This window comes from Pelophylax lessonae, assembly GCF_965119305.1.
Source record: "Pelophylax lessonae genome assembly, chromosome: 4".
In the NCBI taxonomy this organism is placed as follows: Eukaryota; Metazoa; Chordata; class Amphibia; order Anura; family Ranidae; genus Pelophylax; species Pelophylax lessonae.
The window spans coordinates 8564857-8585799 of record NC_138771.1 but is presented as its reverse complement, the minus strand read 5'-3'; the positions used below and the strand labels follow the sequence as shown (position 1 = coordinate 8585799).

At 44.7% G+C, this 20943-nt stretch overlaps 1 protein-coding gene across 1 annotated transcript in view; it reads left to right on the top strand.

Moving 5' to 3' along the window:
• RAB11FIP1 (RAB11 family interacting protein 1) overlaps positions 1-18882 on the top strand; it is a 57703-nt gene extending 38821 nt beyond the window's left edge. Inside the window, exons 4-6 of the mRNA XM_082256037.1 lie at positions 2197-3534; positions 16138-16243; positions 18319-18882. Coding sequence (XP_082112163.1) covers positions 2197-3534; positions 16138-16243; positions 18319-18537 — 1663 coding nt within the window. The 3' untranslated portion in view covers positions 18538-18882. The remainder of the gene's footprint in view (positions 1-2196; positions 3535-16137; positions 16244-18318) is intronic.
• Positions 18883-20943: the final 2061 nt, after the last annotated feature.

Below are 20943 nucleotides of genomic sequence, written 5' to 3'. Positions count from 1 at the left end.
GATATCTACCTTTTTTCTTCTCAGTGTATTGTAGTCTTTTTGGTTAATATTGTAATATTGTTTAAAGTGGTTGTAAACCTTTCATATACCCAGTGAAGTGACCGGCCTCAGGTATTGCACAGATGAAACCAATCCTCCTACATAGGTTGTATCTATCTACAGCCATCTTTCCCCCTACAGCCATTCAAAGTCCAGAATTGATGACACTTATCTGAGCTTTGAAAAATCAGAGAGCAGAGCTGAAATTACGGATGCACCGATCCAGCTTTTTTGGACCCGATACTGATATCTGGCATTGTGAAATCGCCGATACCGGAACCGATCCGGAGCTACACACAAAGCAAGCAGCTGCAGTACAGAGCAAAGCCACTTCTTCATGTGTACGGCTCCTCCATTCATCTGATATCACTCCGCCTTGTGAGCCGGGACTATACAGGAAGTAGCGGCTCCCATCCCATACTACTACTGCACCAAGTAAGGGATGGCCAAGCCGTTACGAAGCAAAAACCAGATCGGCCAGTGGATCGGTCAATGTTACCGATCCCCCCCCGATCCAGCTATAATGGCCATATCGGCGCTGATATCCGATCCGAATATCGGATCGGTGCATCCATAGCTGAGATTACAAAGAGGAGCCCCCCCTCCCAAAAGGCAGCAGCTACAAATACTGTAGCTGCTGACTTTTAATATACAGACATTTACTTGTCCTCACCAGAGCAGATTCTGCAATTGGCTTTGGGTGCAGGCACCGGGATCTCAAGTAAGGGAAACAGGCAATGAAACATTACGGCTTCACAACCGGTTCCATACTGCGCATTCGCGAGCTGCTCTGTGCCTTGTGAATGGTCCCGTATTCCTGTAATGTGTCCCATCAAAACTGAGGGGGGGGGGGGGGAGGAGGAGGGGAGGCTGAACTTCTGACTCGGATCACTGCTGCAATTGGAGTGGGAGTGGATACCTGTCAAAACCGGTTCACACTACTGCGTCCTACGGAGCGACTTGAGTACTCCTTTGCCAGGAGGGGCTACACCACAGGTAATGCCTGTGCAATCTTCCTGTAATGTCTGATCCAAATCGCATCAATATAGAGGAGGATCCGCCTTGGAGGCATCTTCTATTAAAGTCTATGGACACAAGTCGGCTAAAAGTCGCCTTGAAGTAGGAACCTTTTCTAAAGTCGGAGCGACTTCAGTAGTGCCAATTAAGACGGCTCTCATTGGCTAATGTGGGATTTCACATCATGCAACTTGGGGTCTCACAAGTCAGATCCCAAGTCGTGGCAGTGTAAACCGAACCTTAAGTTTTCAGTGCTCAGTAAGATCTGATTGGAGGGAAAGGACAGTCGCCTGCACAGAGGAACAGAACTGAGGCTGTCAATCGCATTGTGTGCTGGAGCTCCCTCCCCTGTCACCTTTTATCTCTTGGTGTCTGGAAAATGTGTCAGAAGTGAGTTATGCAGGCAGAAGAGGAAGGAGGCAGTAGAGAGAAATTACACTTAGTGCTCTGGATAGAGACAAGTACACACTATAGAGCAAGGATTTGCAAACTGTGGCCCTCCAACTGTTGCAAAACTACAACTCCCATCATGCCTTTGGGTGTCATGCTTGTGGCTCTCAGAGCCTTGCTATGGCTCATGGGACTTGTAGTTCTGCAACAGCTGGAGGGCCACAGTTTGCATATCCCTGCTATAGAGGGATATGCTTTGTTCATATTTCATGTCTGAGGTTTACAACCGCTTTAACTAAAGTTAGGCAGGAGAAGAGGGTTGCATATTCTGCAAATTGTATATGCAATAGCAACATAATGTATTTAAAATGCTGAATTCATACTGTTGTGATGCATTGCTACCTCTTTATTTAGAATGGGCTGTCCACACACAAGTATTTTCTTGGCCTGCACTACTTTTGGTGACTTGCAGCACATTGAGTAATCACATCTGTGTTTTGTGCTATGGCACAGATGCATTTTTCATTACGGCATGGGGTCGCCATTAATTTTTAATGTGCGTTGAAACCTTTTTACTAGGCATTGCCATAATGTAAGTCCTAAACATGGAGCAATGTAGATTAACCGTGTGTGACCATAACTTCTAAATGTTGCTTTGTAATAGAAGTAGATTTAAACAATGTCCTGTATATTATGCATCTGCTAGGTAACTGACCTGCAGAATTTCTTTTTATTTTGTCCTCTTTACAGACTGGACGTGTCTTCAGAGGCTGAAACCAAGGCCAGGCTTTCTTCTGAGTCTTTATCTGATAATAATTTTTTTGCTGCTTCTTTCTCTGGTGGGCAGATCACTTCTCCTAAGCCTGACTTGCTACCATCCAGCAGTGCTTACACTCCTCACTCCCTTGATAAAGTTGTGAAGACTGACACCACAAACGAAGAATCTACCGGCTCTTCTGATAACGGGAAGCCTTCTATGCCTTTGTTTTGGAGATCCGGCAACTCTTCAAACAAACCTCCAGAACCTAAAGAGGTCAATGTTGTCGCCCCGTTTGGTGAAAAAAGCAAAGGAAAGAAAACATATGTAAAGTCCCTTCTTGAGCAAATCAAGGGCAAGCCGACTAGTAAAGAAGAAGAAAATGTTATAGATGAAGACCTTGTGAAGGGTATATTTCCTGTACACCAGAGTTTATCCGTTGAAGAGGATCCTGAATTATTTCCAGAAAATAACCAGAAAGGAGGGGATGATGGCAATGTAAATGAAGTGGTGGCAAAGATCAATCAAGCTGTAACACCTGAAGAAAGTAAAGACAAAACTAGTGCTCCTGTTAAAGACACGCCAAAGCCAACACCAAGATTGCAGTCTACTTCCAATAAAGAAAAACCTGAAGACAAGCAAGTGGTACCAAAACCTGCACCCAGAAGTGTAAAAGTAAATAAAGCTTTCGATTCGGAATCCACCACCCCTAATTCTACACCAGATCCGCAGCCTATGGAGAGATCCATGCCTGAATCCATCATAGAACATGCTGCTCGTGCTGGGGCTACTCCAGTTGATAGCCTTATTCATTCGGGACCCGTTGAAGCCAACCTAAAGATGGCCAGTCCATTGATTGAAGAATATAGTTACAGACTTTCCGTCATTCCGGAAAATCCAGAAGTGGCTTCTGATGATGAGCTGCTAGATGCTAAAGATCAACAATCTGGTATCAAAACACAGAAAGAGGGTGGCTCTGCAAAACAGATCAATAAAGAATCCTTGCATTCCTCTGAGAACTCCAAGGGGAAGCCCTCTGATATTACAAATAGTAAAGTGAAAGCTGAAGTGGAGATAAGTGATTCGGCCCACCAACATCCACCTGAGGTTCCTGCTTCCAACACCTATCCTATTTCCTCATCCAATTCTGTTTCTCTTCCAAATGACAAAACTAACACTTCCAGCACAGAATCCCCAGCAAACCCAACCATTGATGTTTCTGATAAGGAAAACACTGGCAAGAAGAAGCTGCTGCGGGCATGGGTTTCACCCTCTGAGACACATCCAATCCCTACAGTGCAGAACAGTGGAGCAGTGTCTTCCAGACAAAGGTGAGATGATGGCCACAGTAACAGTTTTTATTTCTTTACCATTGTTGTACATTTAAAAATTAGGTATTGATTTATAGAGCTTAATCCCGGACGAGCCCCCAATTGTTTTGCTTCACTCTATTCAGGTAAATTTGCAGTATAGCAAGGAAGCTTAAAACGTCTGTAGTGTATTAATGTGTTTTACTAAACAGGCTGCACATACAACCGTAGGAAAGAATTTACAGCTTACAAAATATCACCTTTGCCTCCCTGGCATTTAGAACTCCTTAAAGGGCTGGGATGTGGCAGCAGGAAAGGGTTAGAGCTTAAATATGATTGGAGAGAAATTCCCCAAGTTTTAGTTGCATCACTTGCCTGTAAAGAAAGAGGTCTCATATTGTGCAGGCAACTGGATCCAGGAGAAATCACTGCAGAGATGCTCCGTCCTCTTCCTGGTTCTGTACTTCTACTGGCTGCAATAGCGAACAGCTTTAGGTCTTCAGGCAGCACAGATGGTCTGACAAGGACTCCGACCACCACCCCCCCCCCCCCCGGACCACAATTAGAGAAACGTTTGTGTTACATGCAGTGTAATCAACGACCACTTAATTTTTGGAGGGTGCAGGTCCTAATTAGACCATCTGTACTACTGGTCTTCCTAAAGACCTGAAGCGGTTGACCATTGCAGCTCCAAAAGCTCATAGACAGGAAGAGGACAGGGCATCCCTGCAATGATTTCTCCAGTGTTTAGGTTTCTGCACAAACATGAGACGTCCTTCATTACTGGTAAGTGATGCTAATAAAGTAGCCATGAATTTCCATGGTTGCTTGAAAATACATGTTTCTTAATTTCTGGAGGGTCTCCAGTGATGTCCCTTCCATGAAGTTCTTCCCTATTGGGTATCTGCTAGAATAATAACAGGGATGCACCGAAATGAAAATTCTGGGCCGAAAATGCAGAATGCCCTTGGCCGAAAACCGAAAATGACTTTTCCCCCAAATGATTTTAAAATGGATAGAACAGGGGCATACACCAGAAACGGGCAACGACGTACACCTGTAGCTGCCACCCTGTCACAGTATATGTACTGTGACGGGTTGGCAAGTGGTTCATTTAATTACCACTGGTATTTGTATTATGCAGCATGATGGGGTTAATGTATTGCCACTGCTGATCACTGATGCATTAGTGACTGACCAGTGGCAGTTAATTAACCCCTTTGTGCTGCATTAGTGCAACCAGTGTCAGTGTTAATCCTCCTGTGTCCTTCCTTTCTAAAGTCCCGCCTCTGGCCGGCAGCACACCTCCCTGTGATGTCACTACTACTACGATGTGCATGAATGAACTAACACACTGGGCGAGCGGGCCGCTAATAGCTATAATTGAGTTCTTCTCTTCCCTCTGAGGAGATACCCGCCTGACAGGGAAGTGAAGCGCTCACTTAGTTACAGCTATTAGTGGCCGCTCGCCCGCCTGCCCGGTGCCAGTTCATTCATGCACATTGTAGTAGTAGTGACATCACCGGGAGGCGGGTCTTTTGAAACATGCGCTGCGCCCGTGGTGGCCATCATTATCGACATCTTTAACCCATTTTCGGCCGAAATGGAATAAGCCCATTTTCGGCCGAAAATTTTGGTTGCCGAAATTTCGGTGCACCACTAAATAACATGGAACAAATTTTTGGAAGAGTCAACTTTTTTTTGTTTGGGTGGGGAGACAAACTAATGCATTAAACCTTACAACTGAAATCTCCAAATGGAAAATAAAATAACCTGTAATCTCTCCATTTTATATTTTGCCCTTTCAATCACTATTTGTCAGCCCAAATTTACCGTACTGGCACAGAGTAAAGATCTCCTTCCCGAGTAGAGGTAAAATCACCTGATTCAGCGTACCTGTGCTGTAATGAACTGAAATACATATGTTCTGGGGTGTACCATCCTCCTATGGAGGGTGGTCTACCCTTTCATTAGCTAGCAACATGGCAACTGTTGGTTCACCTTTACTAAAATACTACCTATGCATATAACAAAAAAAAAACTGCAGCTTTGACTAAAGACCTTTTCACACGGGCGGACTCCGGCAGTGAATCACTTTGCTCAGTAGGGAATCTCCCCGCTGAGCCCCACTGAGCGGGTAGATGATTGGTCCATGTCCGCTCTGCTTATGCAGAGCAGAAACAGTTCTCTCTCCTCTATGGGCGGTCGGATGTAAATAGACCTGTCTGTTTACATTTGGCTGTCACCCGATCCCATCCTCCATCCCTCTGTTTTTTTTGGACAGGAACGAATGTTGGCAGGTGTCAACACACCTGTTGACACCCACCGCTCCATAGAGGGCAATGCATGGTCCAATCTGGTCCAGCCAAAACATAGGTGGACCTGATTGGTCTGCCCTTGTGAAAGGGCCCTGAAGTTGGATAATGCTTTTGCTATAGGTGTAAGACATGTGTGTACCTCCTGAAGCCTGCCAGAGACTGCATCCGTCCTGTCCTGCCATGTTACTAGGAAATTCCTAGCCAATTTATTACCCCCTAGATATGTTCTGTCCTTTGTCGCAGTACTGGATGGTGGACTACACGTGGGGGGGGGGGGGGGGGGTTTGATAGCGCGCTCCCGTTTTTTAGTAGTTCCATTGTCAAAAGTTGTGAATGGTACCCTAATTCCAAACCGTACCGTACCACTTTTTTGGGACCCTTTCATTGGGGTACCAAGCACATTAGTACCGTACCAACATGGTGGAGCTACACTGTTGAGGTACTGCTGGCGGTGGAAACGCAAGCCCCTAATCAAGGTGTATGGTTCCGAACCGTACCGCTCAGTGGAAACGAGGAAAAAATGTATTACACCTATAGCAAGGGCAATATCAAACTTTAGTCAAAGCTGCACAGTTTATCTACAGACGCCCCTTACCTGTGGCAGTTTTTTGGTAAAGGTGAACTAAACTTTTAAGTTTTGGCAGGACTTTCTGAATGAGCAAAATTAACATCTGAATGGCCTGGTCAGTGCAGAGATGTTATCTCTAATCCTCCTGTATTATGAAGGGTGTATTCCCTCCCCTCCATCTTCCTGTTCTGCATCACGTGTTAATGAATTCTGTATGTGGAATTACATGGCAGCCATGTAAATGTCATTGCTGATTAAGAAATCTTTTGGTGTCACAATCATATTGAGAAAAAAAAATAAATATCTATCATATATATTCTCATATATACACATATATATTGAATGCAAAGTGTTCACAGACACCAGAACACATACCAAAGTCAAAGTCCATAAATCCTAGGATTACACCCAGGGGGCACAGCCAAATGAACTGCAGATGAACTAAAGTCCTCTACCCATACACCAGCATCCCCTCCCTTCAGAGACTGGGCCGCAGGGCAGTATTCCAACATAACGACCCCAAACACACCTCTAAGACTACCACTGCCTTGCTAAAGAAGCTGAGGGTAAAGGTGATGGACTGGCCAAGCATGTCTCCAGACCTAAACCCTATTGAGCATCTGTGGGGAATCCTCAAACGGAAGGTGGAGGAGCGCAAGGTCTCTAACATCCACCAGCTCTGTGATGTCATCATGGAGGAGTGGAAGAGGACTCCAGTGGCAACCTGTGAAGCTCTGGTGAACTCCATGCCCAAGAGGGTTAAGGCAGTGCTGGAAAATAATGGTGGCCACACAAAATATTGACACTTTGGGCCCATTTTGGACATTGTCACTTAGGGGTGTACTCACTTTTGTTGCCAGCGGTTTAGACATTAATAGCTGTGTTGAGTTATTTTGAGGGGACAGTAAATTTACACTGTTATACAAGCTGTACACTCACTACTTTACATTGTAGCAAAATGTCATTTCTTCAGTGTTGTCACATGAAAAGATAGAATGGGAGGGGTGTACTTACTTTTGTGAGATACTGTATATAGTGTTTGGGTTTATTTATTTTTTTTTTTGTATGGAAAACCATCTCTGGGAAGATATACAGATCCCCTGCCTGTGTGCATTTCAAGGGTTGGCCCCCAGCTGATGGATTTGAATTAAAGATTTTTTTTTTTGGTCTTTTTTTTTTTTCTTTTTTTTTTCTTTTGTGCGCCTAACAGGAAATATTGCTGGGAATCTGTTCTAGGCTCCAGTATGATCCAGTAGCGGCAGTAGGCTCCAGTATAGACTGGTAGCAGCAATGTAAATGTCTTTGTACTCAGTGATTGGCACTGCCCGCCCCTCATGCCTCCAGGACATGGCTTGAGTAAACAGCACAGGGACATTCTGTACTGGTTGTGCTGGTGACACACAGGTGTGACTGGGGTGACTGCAGAGTAAATGTTCTTTTTTACTTTTCCAGTTTATTTTTAATTGCAGTTTAATTTACTAATTTTTTAACCTGAACTTCATTCTGCATTTCATTCCTTCCAATTCCCTGTCTATACTGAAGCTGTCTTTATTCAGTTCTGCAACCGTATTATTGGCGTCTTGTCTGTGCAGAAAGTGTGTTTTTTTTTTTGTTTTTCTTGTTTCTGTTTTGTGTTTTTGTTTTTTAATTGAGCTATAATATTAATTTACAATGAATTCCATTATTGGAGAAGGATCATAAAATAAACAATGTACGGATGTACCTACATCTCTGGCTGTTTTTATAAATCCAGATTGGGAAATATTAGGGATGCACCGAATAATCGGCGGCCGAACATTATTCGGCCGAAAATAGAAAAAATAGCACTTTCGGTGTTCGGCCGAATAAGTCAAAAGGCCGAATAATTTTGTGCCGAATAGGGCTGAACGATAGTCGATATGATATTGACTATCGTTCTGTGGCCGTAGGCGATATTCATATCGCCGAGGTCACGATATTTACAGGGGGAAGGGACTCGGAGGAGGACAGGAGGACTCAGACTTCCGTGTTAGGCAGGGGAAGCCGGGACACTTCAGCGGTGAGCATACATACATTACTCACTCGTGCACTGCAGCCCGCCCCACACATTCAGTGAGTCTTACTCTCCTCCCTAGTTTTTTCAATGGCACATTCAGGGAGCCAATCATGCCGTGATTAGCTGCACAGCGAACCAATCACGTGTGCCTGCACACCTGATTGGTTCCGCTGTGCCGCTACTCATGTGTGGGGCGGGCTGCAGTGCACGAGTGAGTAATGTATGTATGCGGCTGTGCTCCTTTCCAGGCTACTACTAGTCCACCTCCAGCCTCCTACTACTACCACTATGAGAGACTGTATAATCTGATCGAGTCCACACTGACACTGACTGACTTTCAGTAATTGATGTTACCATATTAACCCTGACCTGCCCAGTGCCCTGTATCTGCAATTAAAATTTACAAGGCTGCCTGCATGCTTCCTGATTTCCATTCCCAGCATCCTTCCCAATCCCTACAGTGTCACTAACATTAACCCTATGGTACAAGGCTGCAGTGTGCACTGAATCCCATTCCCTACAGTAACATTTAGGGAGAGAGAGAGACATGAGAGGACGAGAGAGAGAGAGACATGAGAGGACGAGAGAGAGAGAGACATGAGAGGACGAGAGAGAGAGAGACATGAGAGGACGAGAGAGAGAGAGACATGAGAGGACGAGAGAGAGAGAGACATGAGAGGACGAGAGAGAGAGAGACATGAGAGGACGAGAGAGAGAGAGACATGAGAGGACGAGAGAGAGAGAGACATGAGAGGACGAGAGAGAGAGAGACATGAGAGGACGAGAGAGAGAGAGACATGAGAGGACGAGAGAGAGAGAGACATGAGAGGACGAGAGAGAGAGAGACATGAGAGGACAAGAGAGAGAGAGACATGAGAGGACAAGAGAGAGAGAGAGACACGAGAGGACAAGAGAGGACAAAAAATTGGCAAAATAAATGGAAAAAATGCAAAACACCGCGTTCGGTATTCGGCCTTCGGCCAAACATTTTATTATTCTTCGGCTTCGGCCAAGAATTTCATTTCGGTGCATCCCTAGGAAATATATTTGGCATTGTAATTCTGATTGTATCTCCGAGATCAGACTAACCTGGAACACTTGTCAGACTTATTGAAGGTGCGATGTACAAAGGGCACAGCGACTGAGCGGTCTGACACTTCATCACAGAACAAAGGGCACTTCTGATTGCTGCAGCTCTCTATACACATCGCTAATGAAGTCCTATTCACATGAATTCAAAAGCCAATGATGTACAGTACAGAATGGCAGCAAATATTTACATTGAGTTGCTAATTTGACTTCCTTTTACTTTTCGACTTCCTGCATAAATCTTTCTTATTTCATGTAGACTGGTTCTAAAGGCAGGAGGTGCATTACCCACTTCTGGACCGGAAGGATTTTCCCCCTTGACCAGGCCATTTTTTTGCAATTCGGCACTGCGTTACTTTAACCACTTAAGCCCCGGAGGATTTGGCTGCTCAATGACCAGGGCCTATTTTGCGATTCGGCACTGCGTGACTTTAACGGACAATTGCGCGGTCACTGTACCCAAATTAAATTTGACGTCCTTTTTTTCCCACAAACGGAGCTTTCTTTTGGTGGTATTTGATCACCTGTGCGATTTCTTTACTTTTTGCGCTATAAAAAAAAGAGAGCGACTATTTTGAAAAAATATTTTTCACATTTTTTTTTATATGAAATTCCCCCTCCAAAAAATGTAAAAATCAATGTTTTAATATTTTAGGCCTTTAGGCCAATTTGTTTTCTGCTACATATTTTTAGTAAAAAAAATCGCAGTAAGCGTTTTTGGATCGGTTTGCGCAAAAGTTATTGCGTTTACTAACTATGGGAGAGATTCGTCTTTTTTTGGGGGGGGGGGTTTTTGCGGGACTGCGACATTGTGGCGGACAGATCTGACCCCTGACTGACATTTTTTACACTTTTTTTTGGGGGGGGGGACCAGTGACATTACTACAGTAATCAGTGCTATACATATGCACGGTTAGTGTAAAAATTACCGTGGTAATGAGGAAGCGGCCATTCGTGCCGTGAAACGCGTCTACCTTGGACATATTCTGTTCCCCACACTGTCTGTTTGTCCTGGATAACTTTTGAAGAATAAAGACACTCTGTTTGATTTCAATTATCTGAGTGCGGCTTCACATTTCTACATGTATCTTCCCGGACGGCGGATCTAGCCAGCACCAGATCGGACACACACCTGAGCGGCATTCCCAATCCCTTTCCCCTACACATAGTGTAAAAATTACACTGGCAGGGAAGAGGTTAACTTTATTAGTGATCAAGGGGTTAAGTGTGTCCCTAGGGGCGTGATTCGTACTGTCAAAGGGGTGGCTAGTGATGTAACCACAGAGACATATGATCCTACATAGGATCGTATGATCTCTGCTGTTACACCAGGGAGAATGACAGACGGCTTTGTTTACATCAGCCGTCTGCCTTTCTCCCTCTCCAGCGGGAGATCGCGAGTGACCGGCGGACATCGGAGCAGTCGGTCACTCGCGCGGGGATGTCGGGAACGAGCGGGGGCGGGAGTGCGCATCTGGTGACGTACCTGTATGTCGCTTTGCCCAGGAGGGGCTGACTGCCACCGTATATAGTCGTGCGGCAATCGGCAAGTGGTTAACGGAAAATTGCGACGCTGTACCAAAATAAATTTGATGTCCTTTTTTCCCAGAAATGGCTTTCTTTTAGTGGTATTTGATCATCTGTGCGATTTTTTTTTTTTTTTTTTTTTTTTTTGCGCTATAAACAAAAGAGCGACAGTTAAAAAAAAAAGAAAAAAATGATTTCACATTCTGCTACATAACCTTTCCAAAAAAAAGATCAAAAATCAAATGTTTTCATCCTTTTAGGCCAATTTGTATTATGCTGCATATTTTTGGTAAAAAAAAATCCCAATAAGCGTGTTTTGATTTTCGTCTACGGGAAAGATATGTCATTTTTATTTATTTTTTACTAGTAATGGCGGCGGTCAGCGATTTTTAGCGGGACTGCAACATTGCAGCAGACAGATCGGACCCCTGGCTGACATTTTTCGACACTTTTGGGGGGGACCAGTGATATTACTACAGTAATCAGTGCTACAAATATGCACTGTTACTGTAATAATGACACTGACAGGGAAGGGGGTAACCTAGTGGGTGACCAATGGGTTAAATGTAAGCCGGGGGGGGGCGTGGCTTGTGAAATTATAGACCTTTCATCCTATATAGAAGGATCACAGGGGCTCTACGACCATTCCACGGAGAATAACGGTCAGCTGTGTTTACAACAGCTGCTGGTTCTTCTCTCTCAGCGGGTAGCGATCGTGGGTGGCCGGTGGCAATCGTGGCCGCCGGCCCCATGCATCGATTTTTTGAGGCTCACCAATGGTTTACATCTTGTGGTGAACCCTCTGTATTCACTCTGGTGAAGTCTTCTCTTGATTGTTGACTTTGACACACATACACCTACCTCCTGGAGAGTGTTCTTGATCTGACACACATACACCTACCTCCTGGAGAGTGATCTTGATCTGACACACATACACCTACCTCCTGGAGAGTGTTCTTGATCTGACACACATACACCTCCCTCCTGGAGAGTGATCTTGATCTGGCCAACTGTTGTGAAGGGTGTTTTCCTCACCAGGGAAAGAATTCTTCGGTCATCCACCACAGTTGTTTTCTGTCGTCTTCCGGGTCCTTTGGTGTTGCTGAGCTCACCGGTGCGTTCTTGCTTTTTAAGGATGTTCCAAACAGTTGATTTGGCCACACCTAATGTTTTTGCTATCTCTCTGATGGGTTTGTTTTGTTGTTCAGCCTAATGATGGCTTGCTTCACTGATAGTGACAGCTCTTTGGATCTCATATTGAGAGTTGACAGCAACAGATTCCAAATGCACACTTGAAATGAACTCTGGACCTTTTATCCGCTCCTTGTAAATGGGATAATGAGGGAATAACACACACCTGTCCATGGAACAGCTGAGCAGCCAATTGTCCCATTACTTTTGGTCCCTTAAAAAGTGGAAGGCACATATACAAACTGCTGTAATTCCTACACCGTTCACCTGATTTGGATGTAAATACTCTCAAATTAAAGCTGAAAGTCTGCAGTTAAAGCACATCTTGTTTGTCTCATTTCAAATCCATTGTGGTGGTGTATAGAGCCAAAAAGATTAGAATTGTGTTGATGTCCCAATATTTATGGACCTGACTGTAACTGTTTTTAAACCAAAAAAAAAATTATCCCTTTCATTTTAATGCGTCCTTCCAGCCTCGTTCATATATACGTTCTCATACAAATTATGCATTGACTGCTAAACAAAAGTGGCAACCGCCCCAAATTATAACTAGCTGTTAGAGTAAGAAAAGAACAAAACGCCACTCTCCTAGAAAGCAGCCCAGGGTATCGGCGTAAAAGCCGCTTCACCCTGACCCCATCCAGGCCTTGCCAACTGATGCATTTTGCCCCCACATTTTGCCTAGTGGGTGGAGTGAAATGTGTCAGAGGGCGTGGTCTGGATGAAGCTAGGCTGAAGCCGCTTTTACTGATTCGTAAGTTGCTACCTAGGAGTGCGGCATTTTCTTTTCTCCCGGCATTTTCTTTTCTCCCTCGTGTGCATTGAGCCAGGACGGCTCTTCTCATGCCGGTACCCTCACTGAAGTACATGGGATGAGGGCTTGGGGGAGCAACCAAAGTCTTTATAGTTTTTAGAGTAAGGTGCACATAGAAGATCTTTGAACAAAGCAAATTTAGATTTATTTCCTGGCACACCTACCGGGTAGCCAGCAAAAAAGTTAGTTTAACAATTTGCATTAAAAATAGAAGATTTAGTTGCAAATATATAATTAAAAAAGACAAGCCACATTGCCTCAAGAGCCCACAGTATAGTGCGGTCCTAACTCTAGTCTGAGAAGCCTCCATGTTGGCGGATATATTAAGGGAGGTTCTGCCTGAAGAGAGGCTATTCCTCAAAAGGTGAAGGGGGACACCACGGAAGCACAATAGCAGCTAAAGGCATCCAGTGTCTCCCCACATGAATTCCAGCAAGCTAAACAAAAAATTGCAACCCTTAAGGCTAGAGGTAGATGGGCAAACATCCCAAAATACAAAGGGCAGGAAGAGGTCCGCACACCTTTACTTTGGAACACCAGGAACTGGTAATCCTGGTTTGTCACTGATGGTGGCAGATTCATGGTGCTTGGTAATCCATTCACTCTTCCACATGGAAGGTTGAATGATCAGAACAGTTTGAGGCCAGGGCCTCCAACTGGCCTCCCAACTGCCTGAGGTGCAGTTGGAGGTACCAAGTGGATTTCTTCCATCGGCAGGTTGGGAATAGAGTACAGGGGGTGGGGGGGGGTACACTTGCATAGATTAGGAAATGTGTTTTTTATGTTACAAAAAAAACTTGTCAGGTAATGTCCGCTGTGTTCAGGGAACTGGAGAAAGTGCAGAGAAGAGCAACCAAACTGATAAGAGGCATGGAGGAGCTCAGCTATGAGGAGAGATTAGAGGAACTGAATTTATTCTCTCTAGAGAAGAGGAGATTTGGGGGGGGGGGGGTTTATGTATGGTCACCATGTATAAATACATAATCGGGGATATGATCTCCATGTATAAATACATAAGGGGGAGATATGATCACCATGTATAAATACATAAGGGGGGATATGATCTCCATGTATAAATACATAAGGGGGAGATATGATCTCCATGTATAAATACATAAGGGGGAGATATGATCTCCATGTATAAATACATAGGGGGGGATATGATCTCCATGTATAAATACATAAGGGGGGATATGATCTCCATGTATAAATACATAAGGGGGGATATGATCTCCATGTATAAATACATAAGGGGGGATATGATCTCCATGGATAAATACATGAGGGGGGATATGATCTCCATGGATAAATACATGAGGGGGGGATATGATCTCCATGGATAAATACATGAGGGGGGGATATGATCTCCATGTATAAATATATAAGGGGGGATATGATCTCCATGTATAAATATATAAGGGGGGATATGATCTCCATGTATAAATACATGAGGGGGGATATGATCTCCATGTATAAATACATGAGGGGGGATATGATCTCCATGGATAAATACATGAGGGGGGATATGATCTCCATGTATAAATACATAAGGGGGGATATGATCTCCATGTATAAATACATAAGGGGGGATATGATCTCCATGTATAAATACATAAGGGGGGATATGATCTCCATGTATAAATACATGAGGGGGGATATGATCTCCATGGATAAATACATAAGGGGGAGATATGATCTCCATGTATAAATACATAAGGGGGGGGATATGATCTCCATGTATAAATACATAAGGGGGGATATGATCTCCATGTATAAATACATAAGGGGTCCATATAGTGAATTTGGTGTTGAGTTGTTCACTTTAACGTCATCAGAGGACAAGGGGGCACTCTTTACGTCTGGAGGAAAAGAGGTTTTGTCTCCAAATACGGAAAGGTTTCTTCACTGTAAGAGCTGTGAAAATGTGGAATAGACTCCCTCCAGAGGTGGTTCTGGCCAGCTCAGTAGATTGCTTTGAAGTCCTGGATTCTTTCCTAGGTGTACATAATATAACTGGGTACTAATATTTATAGGTAAAGATGATCCAGGGAATATCCGATTGCCTCTCGAGGGATCGGGAAGGAATTTTTTTCCCCTGCTGTAGTAAATTGGATCATGCTTTGTGGGGTTTTTTGCATTCCTCTGGATCAACAGCGGGTATAGGATTGTGTATAGGGGATTGTATGGTTGGGGCGGGTATAGGATTGTGTATAGGGGATTGTATGGTTGGGGTGGGTATAGGATTGTGTATAGGGGATTGTATGGTTGGGGTGGGTATAGGATTGTGTATAGGGGATTGTATGGTTGGGGCGGGTATAGGATTGTGTATAGAGGATTGTATGGTTGGGGAGGGTATAGGATTGTGTATATGGAATTGTATGGTTGGGGCGGGTATAGGACTGTGTATATGGGATTGTATGGTTGGGGCGGGTATAGGACTGTGTATATGGGATTGTATGGTTGGGGTGGGTATAGGATTGTGTATAGAGGATTGTATGGTTGGGGCGGGTATAGGATTGTGTATAGGGGATTGTATGGTTGGGGTGGGTATAGGATTGTGTATATGGGATTGCATGGTTGGGGTGGGTATAGGGTTGTGTATAGAGGATTGTATGGTTGGGGCGGATATGGGATTGTATGGTTGGGGCGGGTATAGGACTGTGTATATGGGATTGTATGGTTGGGGTGGGTATAGGGTTGTGTATAGAGGATTGTATGGTTGGGGCGGATATGGGATTGTATGGTTGGGGCGGGTATAGGATTGTGTATATGGGATTGTATGGTTGGGGTGGGTATATAATTGTGTATAGGGGATTGTATGGTTGAGGCGGGTATAGGATTGTGTATATGGGATTGTATGGTTGGGGCGGGTATAGGATTGTGTATAGGGTATTGTATGGTTGAGGCGGGTATAGCATTGTGTATATGGGATTTTATGGTTGCGTTTTTTCTTTGTAGGTTGAGCCGTAGGGACTTGTCTTTTTTTTCCAACCTGACTATGTGCTCTGTTACCCCCCCCAGCTAATATAATGTTATACTGTTGCCTGTCTATTTCATTAAAGCATTTGCTGTGTCTCTGCAGAACTAACCCAGTGAAGCCACTGAATGCAACACAGAGTAAGCCAATCTCCAACTTCCCGCAACCCATCAAGAGTCATGAGAATGCGCTGAACACCATTAACAGCAAGGTATGTTCCCTCTCATGTCTCCATACTTGTATTATGTTAACAGTAAGCAAACATGTAATGGATTGTTTTCATCTGCTCCCCCTCCCCCTCATACTTCTGCGTGGGGCAGTTGGTTGCAGCTGTGATCACATGGAAGAAGCTGAGCGACCGTTTCTTGGTTCCCATCCACTAATCTGGATAGCAACGAAATGCTGCGTTCACCATGAAATTTCCTTAATATGAACTTCTGCTTCTCATGAGATTTGGCTTTTGCAGAAAAGGCTCCAAAGTCCATTGAAAGTGGGATTACAATGCGATTAGAGAAGCGTTTTAACCTCTTCTCTACCACAAGAGGTGGTTACTGCGGGAAGTATGGTGGTTTTCAAAAGACTCTTCGACGTACATCTCAAGGATCAGAACATTCAGGGGTATGTGAGATGATTACGGCCACACACACCTACACAGGTTGAACTGGATGGACTATTGTCTTTATTCAACCTCACCTACTATGTAACTATGTAACTATATAGAGAGGAGAGGGAGGAAATCTCAAGGTCCACAGTTATTACAAGGTGGAATCGGAGTTGAATTACTATAGTGCCGGGCCGGTGTACCGGTTAGCTGTGATATTTCCAGCCTGCTCTTCTTATTCAATCTTTGTACAAATCAGTGACGCTCCTCTAAGTATGGCTTTAATTTCCCAGCATATTCATTACTGCGGAGGCCAGCAGACGGTGGCAACAGAATCCTCTTCCCTAATTGGTGATTTATTGTTCATCATTTTTTGGTAAAGGGAAAACAATGTAGCAAACACAAGACAATTAATTCTGTTTCTGTTCCTAATAACTTTTTATGGAGGAAGTGCGAATGCAATAACTCTTCATAATAGCAGTCTGGATCAATGTGCTTTTCATTAAATACGGATGTGTTCTTTTTTGGAAGGTTTATTATGGCCGTTACACGGAACATCATTTTCTTCTACTGTAGAAAGGATGCCCCCTTTTTTCCTCTTCTCATATTTTTTCATAGAATATAAAGCTTTCCATGAATGGTTGAGCAGCGCTCAGCCCAGCTATTTGGTTCCTTGAGTGAGACGAAAAGTTCTTATTCCCCTGCCGCAACACGGTGCCATATACAGCCTCAGCTATATATCGTTCATACAGAACGCCGAACCTGTTAGTGCAGTAAATAGTGTAAATAGTGTAGTCTAAACAAACGATTTAACTGGTTAAGGACTGCCTGCCGCAGTTACACTGCGGCAGGCAGCCCCTCCTGCGCAAACCAACGTAGGTATACGTCAGTAGCACACCTGCAGCTAGGGGGTGCGCGCCCACCCCACACTCGGCAGCGGGGACCCCGATGCATGGGGCAGTTGGCTCCGATTGCCACCTGGCACCCGTGATCGCTCCAATCAGCTTCTAACTTCAGCTTGTTCACTAAAGCGATGTTCCACCCAAAAGTGGAACTTCCGCTCATTTGTTTCCTCCCCCTCTCCGGTGCCACATCAGGCACCTTTCGGGGGGGGGGGGTACCTTTTTTTGACAGGTACCCTTCCCCACTTCCGGGATATGGCGCCACGGCTCCATCCCTCGGATGTTTAGTCTGCGCCTCCATCCCCCGCCGCCGAGCCAATAGGAATGCGTAGCACGCTTCGTGCATGCACAGTAGGGACCCGACCATGAAGCCACAAGGCTTCACTGCCGGGTCCCCTTACCGGCAATGGCAGCGGCAGCATCCGACAGCGGAAATATTGGCTGCGGTGCCGACATCGCTGGACTCCAGGACAGGTAAGTGTCCTAATATTAAAAGTCGGCAGCTACAGTATGGGTATGGGGTAGGGTATGGGTTTGGGTATGATTATAGTATGAGTAGCTGCTGACTTTTAATTTTTGGAGGGGGGGGGTGGAACTCCGCCTTCAATTTTGACAATAAAACCTGGAAACTGATTGGTTTCTCTTCAGAGCTGCACCAGATTTTGCGCTCTCCAGTCTTAGTAAATCCATCACAATGTTTTTTTTCTGTGTACATCATTTGTCTATGCACTTTTTTTTTTTTTTTGTCTGCTTTGTGACTTACCAATCTGTTCCTTCTCTCAGAAATACGATCCCTCGGACCCGGCCTCTGCCTATGCCCAGCTGACCCACGATGAGCTCATCCAGCTGGTGCTGAAGCAGAAAGATGTCATCACCAAGAAGGAAACCCAGGTACGGGAGCTGGAGGACTACATAGACAATCTGCTAGTGCGGATCATGGAGGAAACTCCCAACATCCTGCGCTCCGGTACACAGCTCAGCAAGAAGGCTGGAAGGGTTTAAATCCGACCAAGACCGGCTCAGCTCTACTATTGATGTCAAGGACAATGCAGGACTGACAATGTAACCATAGACCAGATCCTGGTGGGGGGCGCAGTACAACACTGGAATAAGACTGATACTTTCTTATCAACTTGTGTGATTCCACCAGAGAAATGTTATTAAATCTTATGGGTACGATAGAATTTAAGGAATCCGAAATTAGGATGCAATGTAAGTTTATACTGAACAACTTACTGCTTTGTTACTTTGTGTAGTCAAAGGTAAGTTTGCTATGATTTGATGGCTCTTAGGCTTTTGCACCCTCTTTAGTTGAAGATAAGTTGCACTGTTTTGGAATCCATCTTCATCTCTAAGGGGACCTACTGGTATCTGCTCTGGATAACCATGTGTTCCCGACTGGTATCTGTTCTGGGTACCCGTGTGTTCCCAACTGGTATCTGTTCTGGGTACCCGTGTGTTCCTGACTGGTATCTGCTCTGGATAACCATGTGTTCCCGACTGGTATCTGCTCTGGATAACCATGTGTTCCCGACTGGTATCTGTTCTGGGTACCCGTGTGTTCCCGACTGGTATCTGTTCTGGGTACCCATGTGTTCCCGACTGGTATCTGTTCTGGGTACCCGTGTGTTCCCGACTGGTATCTGTTCTGGGTACCCATGTGTTCCCGACTGGTATCTGTTCTGGGTACCCATGTGTTCCCGACTGGTATCTGTTCTGGGTACCCATGTGTTCCCGACTGGTATCTGTTCTGGGTACCCATGTTCCCGACTGGTATCTGTTCTGGGTACCCATGTGTTCCCGACTGGTATCTGTTCTGGGTACCCATGTTCCCGACTGGTATCTGTTCTGGGTACCCATGTGTTCCCGACTGGTATCTGTTCTGGGTACCCATGTGTTCCCGACTGGTATCTGTTCTGGGTACCCATGTGTTCCCGACTGGTATCTGTTCTGGGTACCCATGTGTTCCCGACTGGTATCTGTTCTGGGTAACCATGTGTTCCCGACTGGTATCTGTTCTGGGTACCCATGTGTTCCCGACTGGTATCTGTTCTGGGTACCCATGTGTTTTTTCTACTGGTTCCAGTTCCCTGGAGCTACACAGCACTCAACTGCAGAGGTCGGTTTCAACACCTCCATTCCAGGTCCAAAGTGAACTCCATAGAGCCTCGATGGTGGCAGAGGAGGGACGCACTGTAGGGCATGGAAACATGATTTGGGTTTAGGTATTTGGACTGCTTGTGTTTCAACCTGATAAAAGATTGTAATCATTGGCTACAATTATCTAAAAGACTTGCAATTGGTGAGATTGCTCCCTCAGGGCTAAATTGAACAATTGGCATCGGTGCAGTTTGGGTGCCGATGGTGAAACCAGGTCAACACACCAGCAGCACTATGGGACAAAATGTCCCCTTTATTCAAAACTAAAAGTGTATTTAAATTTTGCCTTCCTGTTTTTATACCGGCATGCTAAGTATTAGAAATACATCCCAGTAATTATAATGTTTATCTGACTGACGCAAGATCTTCTTTTGCTCTACCACAGTGGTTCCCAACCTCAGTCCTCAAATACATCTCACTATTTCTAATGTGGTTATGACTGACACAAGATGGTGTCTTTTTTTTTTTTTTTTTTTTGTTTTGTTTTTTTTCACTATCACAATGGTCCCCAACAATTTGTTTTTAGGTTTCCTTCACTTTGCACTGGTGCTTTAAAGGGTAAGTTCACCTTTTAAAACATGTTTCGCCTCCAACCCCCCTGGTTCTCCCCTCCCTGTATCAGGGGATGGGGGATCTTCTCCCTGCACCCGCTGTCAGAATTGAGGCTGTGCGAGGGTTCCGCCATCTATTTAAAGTTCTGTGAATGAATAAACTACAAGTTCAGTCAGGCTTGTAACTCATTCATTCAAAGTTCTGTCAATGAATAAACTACAAATACCGTCTGGCTTGAAGCTCTCAATGAACTGTGAGGATGCTGGCGAGCACTCTTGTTGTTGTCCATTAATTCTCCCTATCATTCAGTAACTGTCTGCCCTTTTGAGTTAAAAGCAGAGACCTCAATAGAGTACCTGCAGGATCCTGGCATTACACCCACAGGTGCAATACCTTACAGGTGGCAGAGTAAAAAAAAAAAAAAATGCACCTTTTCTCTTTTTTTTGACTGACGCAGTTCTTTCTGGTCCATATCAGTAGGGAGTGGCCCATTACTGGGACCCTCTGGCGGGTGCGATGGTGGCACCATGGGTTCTGTCATGGGCAAGAACTTTCGCTAAGTTCAACTTGGAACGATGCCGAGGAGTTTAGCATGGTCACCTGCGCACGGCCGAGAAAAAAAAAAATAATAAATGCACCTTTTTTTTTTTTTTTTTTCTCTGCATTTTTTAAAGGTGAACTTGGCCTTTAAATCCA